The sequence below is a fragment of the Ranitomeya variabilis genome, chromosome 5 (assembly GCF_051348905.1).
Source record: "Ranitomeya variabilis isolate aRanVar5 chromosome 5, aRanVar5.hap1, whole genome shotgun sequence".
NCBI classification, from domain to species: Eukaryota; Metazoa; Chordata; class Amphibia; order Anura; family Dendrobatidae; genus Ranitomeya; species Ranitomeya variabilis.
This window is the reverse complement of record NC_135236.1, coordinates 554234988-554246989: the sequence shown is the minus strand read 5'-3', so window position 1 is coordinate 554246989 and position 12002 is coordinate 554234988. Positions and strand designations below refer to the sequence as shown.

At 47.2% G+C, this 12002-nt stretch overlaps 1 protein-coding gene across 3 annotated transcripts in view; it reads right to left on the bottom strand.

Moving 5' to 3' along the window:
• The window catches only part of GRK6 (G protein-coupled receptor kinase 6), a 57311-nt gene extending 46098 nt beyond the window's left edge, over positions 1 to 11213 (bottom strand). The window contains exons 1-4 of one of the 3 annotated variants that reach the window (XM_077265915.1): positions 11166 to 11213; positions 8839 to 8934; positions 3738 to 3850; positions 3573 to 3650 (exon numbers count right to left, since the gene is read on the bottom strand). In XM_077265915.1, the coding sequence (XP_077122030.1) occupies positions 3573 to 3650; positions 3738 to 3850; positions 8839 to 8934; positions 11166 to 11172 (294 nt within the window). In that variant the 5' untranslated portion in view covers positions 11173 to 11213. Of the gene's footprint in view, positions 1 to 3572; positions 3651 to 3737; positions 3851 to 8838; positions 8935 to 10982 lie in introns of all 3 variants that reach the window. The other 2 variants (XM_077265916.1, XM_077265914.1) reach the window with 2 other exon arrangements.
• Positions 11214 to 12002: the final 789 nt, after the last annotated feature.

The window sequence follows — 12002 nt, the reverse complement described above, 5'->3', positions numbered from 1 at the left end:
GGCGGGCCTCTGCGGACGAAGATCCGCAGGTGGCGGGCCTCTGCGGACGAAGATCCGCAGGTGGCGGGCCTCTGCGGACAAAGATCCACAGGTTGTGGGTAGAGATGGGTGACCCCGAACAGTAAAGTTCGGCGTCCGTACCGAACACCTACTGTTCGGGCACGGACACCCAACACGGACTTCACCAGCAAGTCTGTGTTACTGTTCGGGTTCGGCTGCCTAAACACCGGGTGTTTGTCAAGTGCATGGCAGAGCGGCAAACACTGCTTCTGATTGGCGGGGAAATCATCCCCGCCGGTCAGAGAGCCAAGGTTCCCACGCTGTCAAAAGACAACAGGAGCACTCAGCTGTGATCGGAGGTATAAAATTTACCTCCGGTCACTGGTGTCAGCTGATGGGACTACTGTTCCCATCAGCTGACACTTGCTACTGCTAATAACAGCGAGCGCAGGGGCGGTGGATGGCAGTATTCATTAGCCGCTCCTGCGCTGTAAATAATAATTAAAAAAAGGAAAAAAAACAACGCTAAACAGGTTCCCCTGTATTTTTGCTAACCAGACAGACAAAACTCACAGCTGGGGGCTGCAACCCTCAGCTGTCAGCAAGGCAGGTTATCAAGAAAACAGGGGTCCCCACGCTTTTTTTAAATTATTTAAATAAATAATTAAAAATAATTAAAAAAAAACAGCATGGGGTCCCCCCATTTTTGACAACCAACCTTGCTAAAGCAGACAGCTGGGGGCTCGCATTCTCAGGCTGGTAAGGGGCCATTGATATAGGTCCCCCCAGCCTAAAAATAGCAGCCCGCTGCTGCCCAGAAAAGGCACAACTATTAGATGCGCCAATTTTGGCACTTTGCCTGGCTCTTACCACTTGCCCTGTAGCGGTGGCAAGTGGGGTTCATATTAATGGAATGTAATGGAGAGGCATCTGTAAGACACATGAAAGACTCTCACGGTGCCAGCAGGGATGTCACGAAGTCACCACAGTTCAGCATGGCTGGGAACTGAATCTCAGTGACCAGACGTAACCTCAATGAAGTCACCGCTGGACACTGCGGCTGCGCTGTCAGCAGCTCATTCACCAGTGGTTTTCAGCCTGGATGGTCGCATCTTGGCACCGTCCAGGTTGAAAACTGTTTCTCCCCCAGTATGGGGGAAATTATGGTTTATGTATGGTTTATGGTTAAGTATGGTATGCTTAAGTATGGTATGGTTAAGTATGGTTAAGTATGGTTTAATTGAGAATAATAAAGGTGTCTGTCATTTTTTTCCAATTAGAGGACTTTATTTTGGCTGTGTCTTTATTTACCATAGAACTATAAGATTAGTAATGGATGGGTGTCTTGTAGATGTTTCTCCATTACTAAGCTGTGGGCTTAATGTCACCTAACCATATAAAGGTGACATCAACCCCACTTGCCGCCGCCACAGGGCAAGTGGGAAGAGCCAGGCAAAGCGCCAGAATTGGCATATCTAATAGATGTGCCTTTTCTGGGCAGCTTACCAGCCTGAGAATACCAGCCCCCAGCTGTCTGCTTTAGCAAGATTGGCTGTCAAAAATAAAGGGTGGACCCCACACCGTTTTTTTAAATAATGTATTTAAATAATTAAAAAATACGGAATTGGGACCCCTCTATTCTTGAAAACTAGCCTTGATAAAGCTGACAGCTGAGGATTGCAGCTCCCAGCTGTGAGTTTTGCTGGCTGGTTATCAAGAATACAGGGAAACAAATGCAGGTTTGTTTTTTTTTTATTATTTATTTACAGCACAGGAGCAATGAATACTCCCATCATCCGCTCCTGCTCTCACTGCTATTAGCGGCAGCAGATTTCGGATGATAGGATCAGTAGTCCCATCAGCTGACACTAGTGACTGGAGGTAAACTTTATACCTCCGATCACAGCTGAGCTGAGCATGCTATCTTTTGACAGCGTGGGAACCGCGGCTCTCTGACCGGCGGGGATGATTTTACGGCCAATCAGAAGCGGTGTTTGCCGCGCTGTCATACATATGAGAGGGCAGCAAACACTGGATGTTCGGGTCCCCCATTCAAGTAAATGGGCTCCGGGTTCGGGTACTGTTCTGGTACCCGAACCCAAACTTTTTGTAACTTTTCGTCCGAACCCGAACATCCAGGTGTCCGCCTATCTCAGTTGTAGGCCACTAGAGATGAAGATCCACAGGTTGTGCAGCTGTTTTCCATGAGTTTACAGAACCATGTAAACCTATGGAAAACAAAATCCGCAGAGCACATGCTGAGGAAAAAAAACGCGCGGAAACATAACGTTGTTTATTCCACAGCATGTCAATTCTTTGTGCGAATTCCGCAGCGATTTACACCTGCTCCATAATAGGAATCCGCAGGTGTAAAACCGCAGGTGGAATCTGCACAAAAATCATGGTAAATGCGCGTTAATTCGCAGTGCGGTTTACCTGCGAATTTACCAAAATCAGTCCGGAAAAATCCGCAGGACTTTCCGCAACGTATGCATGTAGCCTAAGGCAGCTACAGTTGTACGGCCAATTTACAATGAGTTAAATACAGTCTACAAAGAATAGAAAGACTTCCCAAAATGAGAGAAACATGCCAAGAAATCCCAAATCCTGACAAGACGCCTGCAGCGGTTCTACAGACCTGTTCCAGATAAAGCACTCACGAGTGTCTTTCTGGACAAATTTGAGGGCTATTTTTTTTTTTTTACCTAAATGCATACAAAAAGCATTTTTGCCATATGGGTTTTTTAAAAATGTTAGACTGTCTAGCTTCCTTGTATCATCGTGCATAGCAAAACAGACTGTACAATAATTTAAAGGGGCAACCCCACCTTGTACTATGATGGCAAAATTACAGCATACGCCATAAATGAATAGATTATGCAACTTTCTTGAAAGCGAAGCCCTGATTTACGTTGTGGACAGTGTATGCTTTGTAGCCAAACAAAACATGCATTTAAATGAAATCTGTCAGCAGGTTTTGCTATGTAATCAGAGAGCGTTGTGATTTTGTGAAAGACAGCTTGATTACTGCGATGTGTCACTTTCTGTGCTGTTTCAAAACAATCTTTTATTAGCAGAAGATTATCACTACATGACTACTGGCCTCGTGCTTTCCAGTCCAACCACGCTCACAGCAACGCTTAGCAGCTCTCAGTCACTATACAATGTACACAGAAAGCTGTGGTGTGGGCTGGTTATACACAGCTTAACAACTTTGCTTTGCTAGATCTGAAGCTGAGAAAATTGTGTTTCTATCGAATAGTATTGCAGCAATGTAAAATAAGTGATACGTCGCTGGAATCAGGGTCTCTATCCCTACCCCATGTTGCTGTCTTCAGATTACATAGCAAAAACCTGCTGATGGATTACCTTTAAGTAAAAAAACGGAAATAAAAATAAATTTCCAAAAAAAGTTTCCATATCCTTTAACTGCCCCCAATTATCTGCTGGCTCTACCACATCAAGCAGAAGCCCCACTAATGTGGAAAGATGACCAGGCAGATCCCAACAAATACTGAAACTCCTGGAAAATCTGGTGATCTATAGGTCCTCACAATTCCTAGAAAGCTTACCGTACTAATGAGATACTGTTCAATCAGCTGATGTCCACATTCTTTGCGCTTTTCATCTGGGGACACCTCATACTCCACCTAGAGACAAACAGAACGTGGTTCAGAAACGCGTACCCCTATGTGGCTCTTATGGCGTCATATATGATGGTCCCACTAAAGTCCTACCACAGCATCCAGAAAGTGGACACAACGCAGCAGCTCAGGCCGAGTCTCACAGAACTGGCGAAAGAGGAGACGTCCAATTGGTTGGCGGTCGCAAAGACTGTGATAGTCCCGCTCTATTGTACATAGAAAGAAATCGTGAGGTAAAACATCAGCGGTGTAAAAGACATGAGACAACCTCTATCTTCTGCTCTACACAGTGATGGTTTTCATCAGGCTCAGACTGGCCCACAGGAGAATTCTCTGGTGGGCCCCTGTGCAGCAGTGGGCCACCTCCCTCTCATATGAGCAGTACTTGGCACAATATACATGAATCACTATGTACAGACATAGCCAGCATCTTACTCATTTACCAATCTACCCAGTACGAGGACAATGTCACATTTGCATGTACCGTAGTTGAAAAGAGGGGCCTTGGAGTTGGTTACTGGTGGGCCCTTGGCACCCCAGTCCAACACTGGGTTACATAGCATGTAGAATAACAGGCCGATAGAAAACAGGGACAATAAGTGCCAATAAGCCATGTACAGAAAATATCTGCAGGTCGGAGACTGCCTACACATTATGGTAGAACTGTGATCGGTCACCTCAGATGGCTGCCAGCGTAATACCCATCACTGGATATTTTTCCATACAAACCATATTGCCTATATGGTACTTTTCGTGTCAAATTTCAAATGAAACATCCACCTTTTTTAACCATTTTTTAGCACTCAAATACGTGTGTGTGTGTGTGTGTATGTGTGTCTATAGGCTATTCCTGTGGTCGCCATAGTAACAGACTACAAACAATCCCTGTGCAGTCTGATTTTGCAGTCACACTCCCTTTCTTCTTGCTTATGCTTATGAGCTCACGCTTGAGTTGAGTTAGCAAGCAGTGAATAGCTTTACTCACCATCTCCAGGTCCAACATAGAGCCTCTGGTGCTGATCGTGGTTTCCAATATTGGCTATGGCCTTGACATCACATCCACAGCACGACAGTCAATCAGTGAGCTCAGCGGATCTAAGCGGGGGTGGGGCTTTCAGTCTAAATGGGCAGAGCCACCGAGTTCATTGGTTTACTGCCGAGCTGTTCATGTGATGTCAGCGCCACCGCAAACACTGAATAACCAAAAGAAGCAACAGACTCACTGTGGACCCAAGGACGGTGAGTAAAGCACAGCTTGCTTGGTTTTTTTAAGAATACACTGCATCCGGGGACCAAGATTTTCTCAAAGCGGAAACCCCTGTAGCTGAGCTGCCTGATTCATCCTCAGCTATGGACAATGACTTACACAGCTTTCCTTAATCTGCCATCTCCAAACTACTCTCCCAATACCTTCCCACACAATCTCCGGTCCACCCTCATGTTCCTCAACCAATCGCCTCCAAGATCTCTGCTTGGCATCCATTAGGAGTATTGTACTTTCTTGTATGTAAAACCCTTTTCACAGGTTTCGCCCCCCTGGAATTAATGGCCTGGTCTACTACTGGAAACCCCTACTTAATTACTAGGGGTTATTATTACCATAGTCCTATTTTAGCAATGGCTAGGTCACTTCAATGATACATTAATAACATATTCTGATATGGTAGGTACCATAAAAGAAAGGAAGTGAAAGGTGCAATTTAAGAATAAATATTTACGGTATTTGTAAATAAGTAAAATAATATGTTCATACATAAAACAAAAAACGGGGGAGGGGGGGGGGGAAACCTCCAAATACAGGGGGAGATTGCCCAGCACTAGTCTATGATTGTAAACAATAAAGAGTAATCAATTACACTATAGTTGATCATAAGCATTACAATAAATAGACTGCACAGTGACAGTGTATTTAACCAGCAAAGGCAGGTAGCTGACACATAAATCATGGAATTCTATGTTTCCTAAAGGAGAAGGCAGACTGAAGTCTACCCAGCAATGCAAACCTTTTGCTAAATGATACTGAGTGGTGCTGCATGCACTAAACAACCTATATGTCACCCTAACAGGGGGCGCCACCTCTTGAAGAAGCCATTTGCGAAACGGCGCTCGTCGGGCGTAGGGGAGTAGCACCAGCACTCTTCACACAGCGCACAGATCTGTGACATCAGCAGCTTTACGACAGGTAATTGCCTTATACCATGCCCTGCTGTCTCCCTTTCTGTTGTTAAGGTGACATATAGGTTGTTTAGCGCATGCAGCACAGCTCAGGTTTGCATTGCTGGGTAAACTTCAGTCTGCCTTCTCCTTTAGGGAACACAGAAATCCATGATTTGTGTGTCAACTACCTGTCTTTGCTGGTTAAACACATTGTCACTGTGCAGTCTATTTATTGTAATGCTTATGATCAACTGTACTGTAATCTGATTACTCTTGATTATTTACAATTATAGACTAGTGCTGGGCAATCTCCCCCTGTCTTTGGAGGTCCCCCCCGTTTTTTGTTTTATTTTGTTTTATGTATGAACATATTATTTTAATTATTTACAAATAAACATGTATTCTTAAATTGCACCTTTCACTTCCTTTCTTTTATGGTACCTACCATATCAGAATATGTTATTAATTACTAGGGGGCCACATTTAGGGTACGTTCACTCAGGGCATTTTGCTGCGTTTTTTTCTGCAGCAAAACCTGACCTTCTTGGCAGGAAAGAAGCTGTGCCAAAAACGCAGGTGTAGGTGCGTTTTTTTTTCTCTTTGTGCATGCCAATAAAGTTGAGTACCCAGAGGAAAAAAAACAACTTCCTGTAGATAGATAGAATGAATAGATTGATAGAATAGATACATTACCTGCGGTATCCTCTTCCCCGGCATTTTCCCATGGTGCAGAGGTTACCTCAGGTCAGGCTGTGAGGGAGCACAGGCTCGGTGACGTCACCGCTCGTTCCTGAGCCTGCGCCCCTCCATCTCATTAATTCCTCAGTCGAATACAGCCGGGAGTGGTGGCATTAGCAGCGCTCCCGGTTGTAAGCTTTATCTCCCCCAGATACTGCGTGGGGCACTCGTTATATCGGACTGCGACAGATTATGGAGTACATTGTTGGTTTATTATTTTATTTTTATTTCAGAAGATCGAGGGCTTCGCTTGGAATGGAAGAATAATATAATGGTAAAACCGCGTGGTGTTTTATTTCATTAAAAGACTTTTTTCTGCATGTGTGTGTGTTTGTTTAACCCTTTAATTACTATAGGATTAGTAATGGATAGGTGTCTTATTGACACCTCTCCATTACTAAACCAGCTTAATGTCACCTTACAATAGCAAGGTAACATTAACCCCTCATTACCCAGCTTGCCACCTCTACAGGGCAAGTGGCCTGCCCCACTATGGCCTGCCCCATTATGAGAATGCCTTGGCGTGGCGGGGTGGCTCAAAGAATTGATCAATTGTTTGCTAAATGTCTCATTTTGTAATACAGTTAGAAATCAATATGTGCACTTTATGTATCGCGTTCTGACCATAAGCAGCGCTGGCTTCTCCCTTTTTTATATTTTGATACAGTGCATGTGGGAAGAGCCAGGCAAATCGCGAGAACTGGCGCCTCTAACAGAGGCGCCTTTTCTGGGCAGCAGTGGGCTGCTATTTTTAGGCTGGGAGGGCCTATATCAATGGCCCCTTACCAGACTGAGAATACCAGCACCCAGCTGTGAGTTTTAGCAAGGCTGGTTTTCAAAAATTGGGGGACCTCGTGCCGTGTTTTTTTAATTATTTATTTAAATAATTAAAAAAAAAAAAAAAAAAAAAGCATGAGGACCCCTCTATTCTTGATAACTAACCTTGCTGAAGCTGACAGCTGAGGGTTGCAGCCCCGGCTGTGAGTTTTGACTGGCTGGTTATCAAAAATAAAGGGGAACCCCTGCAGGTTTTTATTTATTTATTTATTTATAGCGCAGGAGCGGCAGATGAAAACTCCCATCAGCTGCTCCTGCTCTCACTGTAATTAGCGGCTGTAGGTGTCAGTCGATCACAGCTGAGCGCTCCCGCTGTCTTCTGACAGCGTGGGAACCGCGGCTCTCTGACCAGCAGGGATTATTTGACCAGCAGGGATTATTTCCCCACCGATCAGAAGTGGTGCTTGCTGCGCTGTCATGCATATGACAGCGTGTCAAATACTGTATTGTCGGACCCCCCATTCAAGTACATGGGGTTCAGGTCCGCTCTGCTGAATGACAGACTGTATGGACGCATCATGCAGCCTGCCATCTATAGGTAGCAGAGCCGAGTGTGACGTCACATCCATCTCTCCTTGACTTTTCTGCAGCAAATAAGCTAAAAGAAAAGTCAACCTGTCTATTTGCAGCGTGTTTTTTTTTCTTCACCATCCATTCAAGTCAGTGGGTGGAAAACGCTGAAAGAAGTGACATACTCTATGTCCAAAAAACGTTACAAAGCACAAAATACTGATCACACAAAAAACCAATGTGTGTGCATGAGATTTCTGAAATCTCAGGCTTTGCTGGTACTGTAAAAAGCAGTTAAACCTAGCATAAAAAATGCAGCAAAAATGCCCTGTGTGAACTTACCCTTAAAATAAGTCCAATGACCTCCCGCAGCACTGCAGTTCCTGCAATGCAATGTCAGCATTGGTATGTGCCATTTTGTGTCACATGACCGCTGCAGCCAATCGTCAATATTCCATTTTAGCTAAATAGTAAAAGCTACAGCCAATCACGAGCCACTGATTGGCTGCAGCAGTCACGTGACACAAAACCGTCATATGAGCCGCCAGGAATTGCAACGTCAACATAACTAGAACAGCGAATCTGTGGAGGCGAGTATCCATCATATTTACTATTTAACCCTAAAGTGTCTAAGCTCCAGAAGCCCACTAGACCAGGACCACGTCTGTTTCCCCGGATCCATCCCACAAGGCTGGAGCAGAAGGTTCTCCCTCCATCATGTCATGTGAACACTACGCCCGGCAGAAGCATCTTCTCTTCTTCGGTTACTTGTGAAATCCGTCCGCGCACACATTTACACATTTGTGCAGGAAGTGGTAAGAACCCCACAGCAAGAGGAAGCGATGAAATGATATTGGCCAACCCCACCTGCGCTGGAGACGTCTCACGATGTCATGGTGTGGGCGCAGGCGGACATTTCCTGGGCACGTCACACATGACCTAGCGGACTCACCTACGGTACGCCTTAACTCCTCGCACTCACTAATGTGAGGAAACTGCAGCATCTGTCGCCATTTCTTGCTCTTTCCCTTGCGGTTCCCGCCACCACCTGTAGAGAAAGGTGAGAGATGTCAGATGGCGTCCCGCAGAGCAGATGCTCCATGCCTCTAGGCAAATCCACCGCCACGTTTGAATAGGCCTCGCACGCTTTTCAGGAAAAATATTGCTAACATGCAAAAGAGATGGAAATGACTTGTTTACTCACACGGCACTGGTCACCCCGACACGTCATTGCCTGTCCATTTACCTCAAGGCTGTGTGCTAACAGGACTGAGGGAAGGCACAAGCTGTCCAGCTACAAGAAGCCCCTGTCAGTCAGCCCGCTCACACTGGTCACCCCGACACGTCATTGCCTGTCCATTTACCTCAAGGCTGTGTGCTAACAGGACTGAGGGAAGGCACAAGCTGTCCAGCTACAAGAAGCCCCTGTCAGTCAGCCCGCTCACACTGGTCACCCCGACACGTCATTGCCTGTCCATTTACCTCAAGGCTGTGTGCTAACAGGACTGAGGGGAGGCACAAGCTGTCCAGCTACAAGAAGCCCCAGTCGGTCAGCCCGCTCACACTGGTCACCCTCACACGTCATTGCCTGTCCATTTACCTCAAGGCTGTGTGCTAACAGGACTGAGGGGAGGCACAAGCTGTCCAGCTACAAGAAGCCCCAGTCGGTCAGCCCGCTCACACTGGTCACCCTCACACGTCATTGCCTGTCCATTTACCTCAAGGCTGTGTGCTAACAGGACTGAGGGGAGGCACAAGCTGTCCAGCTACAAGAAGCCCCAGTCGGTCAGCCCGCTCACACTGGTCACCCTCACACGTCATTGCCTGTCCATTTACCTCAAGGCTGTGTGCTAACAGGACTGAGGGAAGGCACAAGCGGTCCAGCTACAAGAAGCCCCAGTCGGTCAGCTCGCTCACACTGGTCACCCCGACACATCATTGCCTGTCCATTTACCTCAAGGCTGAGTGCTAACAGGACTGAGGGGAGGCACAAGCGGTCCAGCTACAAGAAGCCCCTGTCGGTCAGCTCGCTCACACTGGTCACCCTCACACGTCATTGCCTGTCCATTTACCTCAAGGCTGTGTGCTAACAGGACTGAGGGGAGGCACAAGCGGTCCAGCTACAAGAAGCCCCTGTTGATCAGCCTGCTGACGCTGGTAATGGAGTACTAATATACGCTGCGGGTCTGTGCCCGACACAGAACAGGGATTCCTGTCTCCGTAAGTGACCAGTACTGTGCATGAAGGGGAACACAAATAGGCAAGCCAGCCTCCTTATGTCCATACACTGACAGGAACAAGAAGGGGGCTGGCTTAGGCACTAAAATGATCAGCTGGCCAGACCCCTTCTCAGTCTATTCATAGACTGTGATAAGAGAAGAGGGCTGGAAAAGCTATTGAAATGTTCAGCTGGAGGCTGGCTTAGCTATAGTAATGATCGGTCGGCCAGCCCCTTTAGGTCTATACACTCACTGTGATAGAGGAGGCTGGCTTGGCTACAGTAATGATCAGTCAGTCAGCCAGCCCCTATTTCTCTATACAGTTAGTGTATAGACCTTAGGGGCCTGGCTGACTGATCATTGCTATAGCCAAGCCAGCCTCCTCTATCACAGTCAGAGGAGGCTGGCTTCGCTATAACAAAGATCAGTCGGCAAGCCCCTTTAGGTCTATACACTGACTGTGACAGAGGAGGCTGGCTTGGCTATAGCAATCATCAGTGGGCCAGCCCCCTTCACATGTCCTATGCCAGGCACCAGCAGAGGAGCTGAGCTTACAGTAGAATATTGGACACATGTGATGTATATAGTCAGTGCATAACGCAATTCAGTCGGGTTGGTCTCCAATGGTTCTGGCTGGAAGCCTCCATACCCGTCCCCAGTGCTGATCAGCAGCTGATGACAAGCGATTGCTGTGAGTGATGCCTTGCCCCAGTGCCTGGCAGCTCCTGCCCTCCTCCCCATTACACCCAGCATACACTACATTCATCCTCACCCATGGCTGCACATCCAGGCTGGTACACAACTATTGCAGTGTAGCCCGCCGCCGAGCTGCCCACATGCAGACATGTAACTGTCCCCGGCGCATGCACATACACACCTTCCCTGGCTTTCAGCAGCACGGTGTTGGCTACTATGTTCTCGAGCTCCATAGGTCGGCCTGGCCGGGCACTCCGAGCCTCGGGCGGCCACTCACTTTCTGCCAGACTCCCAGCACCCTGCTGCCAATGACAGGCCCCACCCACTCCAACCAATCACCGATCAGCCGCACCCCCGGACTTACCGCTCATTGGTGGAACCTTACAATCGGCATTAACTGTATTCCCGTTCACACGGCCGTAGTAGTAGCTGTCATTGAGCTCTTACGCTGATTGGGAGAACAGCCCTGAGTGGGCGGGATTATTATTGAGATCTGGAAAGTGATTGGCCACCGGGATTGTCACTTAAAGTCTCCCTTAGTTATGGGAATCCTAGGCGATGCTACATAAGTCTGTTCAAACCAGCGTGACGTCACGGCGGCCATGTGTTGGCTGGCGGATGCTGACTTGTTTGGGGTGTGATAGTGGTTGGCATGATGACGGTGGTACGAGCAGTGCTCTGCATCGTCTGTCTCCTGCTATGTGCAGTGTGGCCGGCCTGGCACGTAAAGCAAGCTGGGCCCCTTCTCCTGCAGCAGGGCTTCATTGCACCAAGTGTTGGAGCCAGTGTAATGACTATTACATAGAAGTGAGGAGCTCAGTATCACAGCAGGCACAAGTGGCTGTAAATAATAGATTATACATTATTAGCATGGCCGGATAAACGTTGGCTAATAATGTATAATATATTATTTACAGACAATAGTCAGAAATTCGAATGAGTAACACGTGTTTTTAAAGGGTTAATTCACCTTGGGCCACGGATCTTACATCAGCAGCAGAATGGAGGGGATACCCCACATAAAAGTCAGTTCAGTCAGGGGCTGGCTGGCAATTTTCAGCCTGGGGGGCAATCACAAGGCGGTGGCCCTCGAGTTGCGGTGGCCCTCCTTTTCCCTGCTTATATCTGGCCACTGCATTAGGGTACTGTCACACAGTGGCACTTTGATCGCTACGACGGTACGATCCGTGACGTTCCAGCG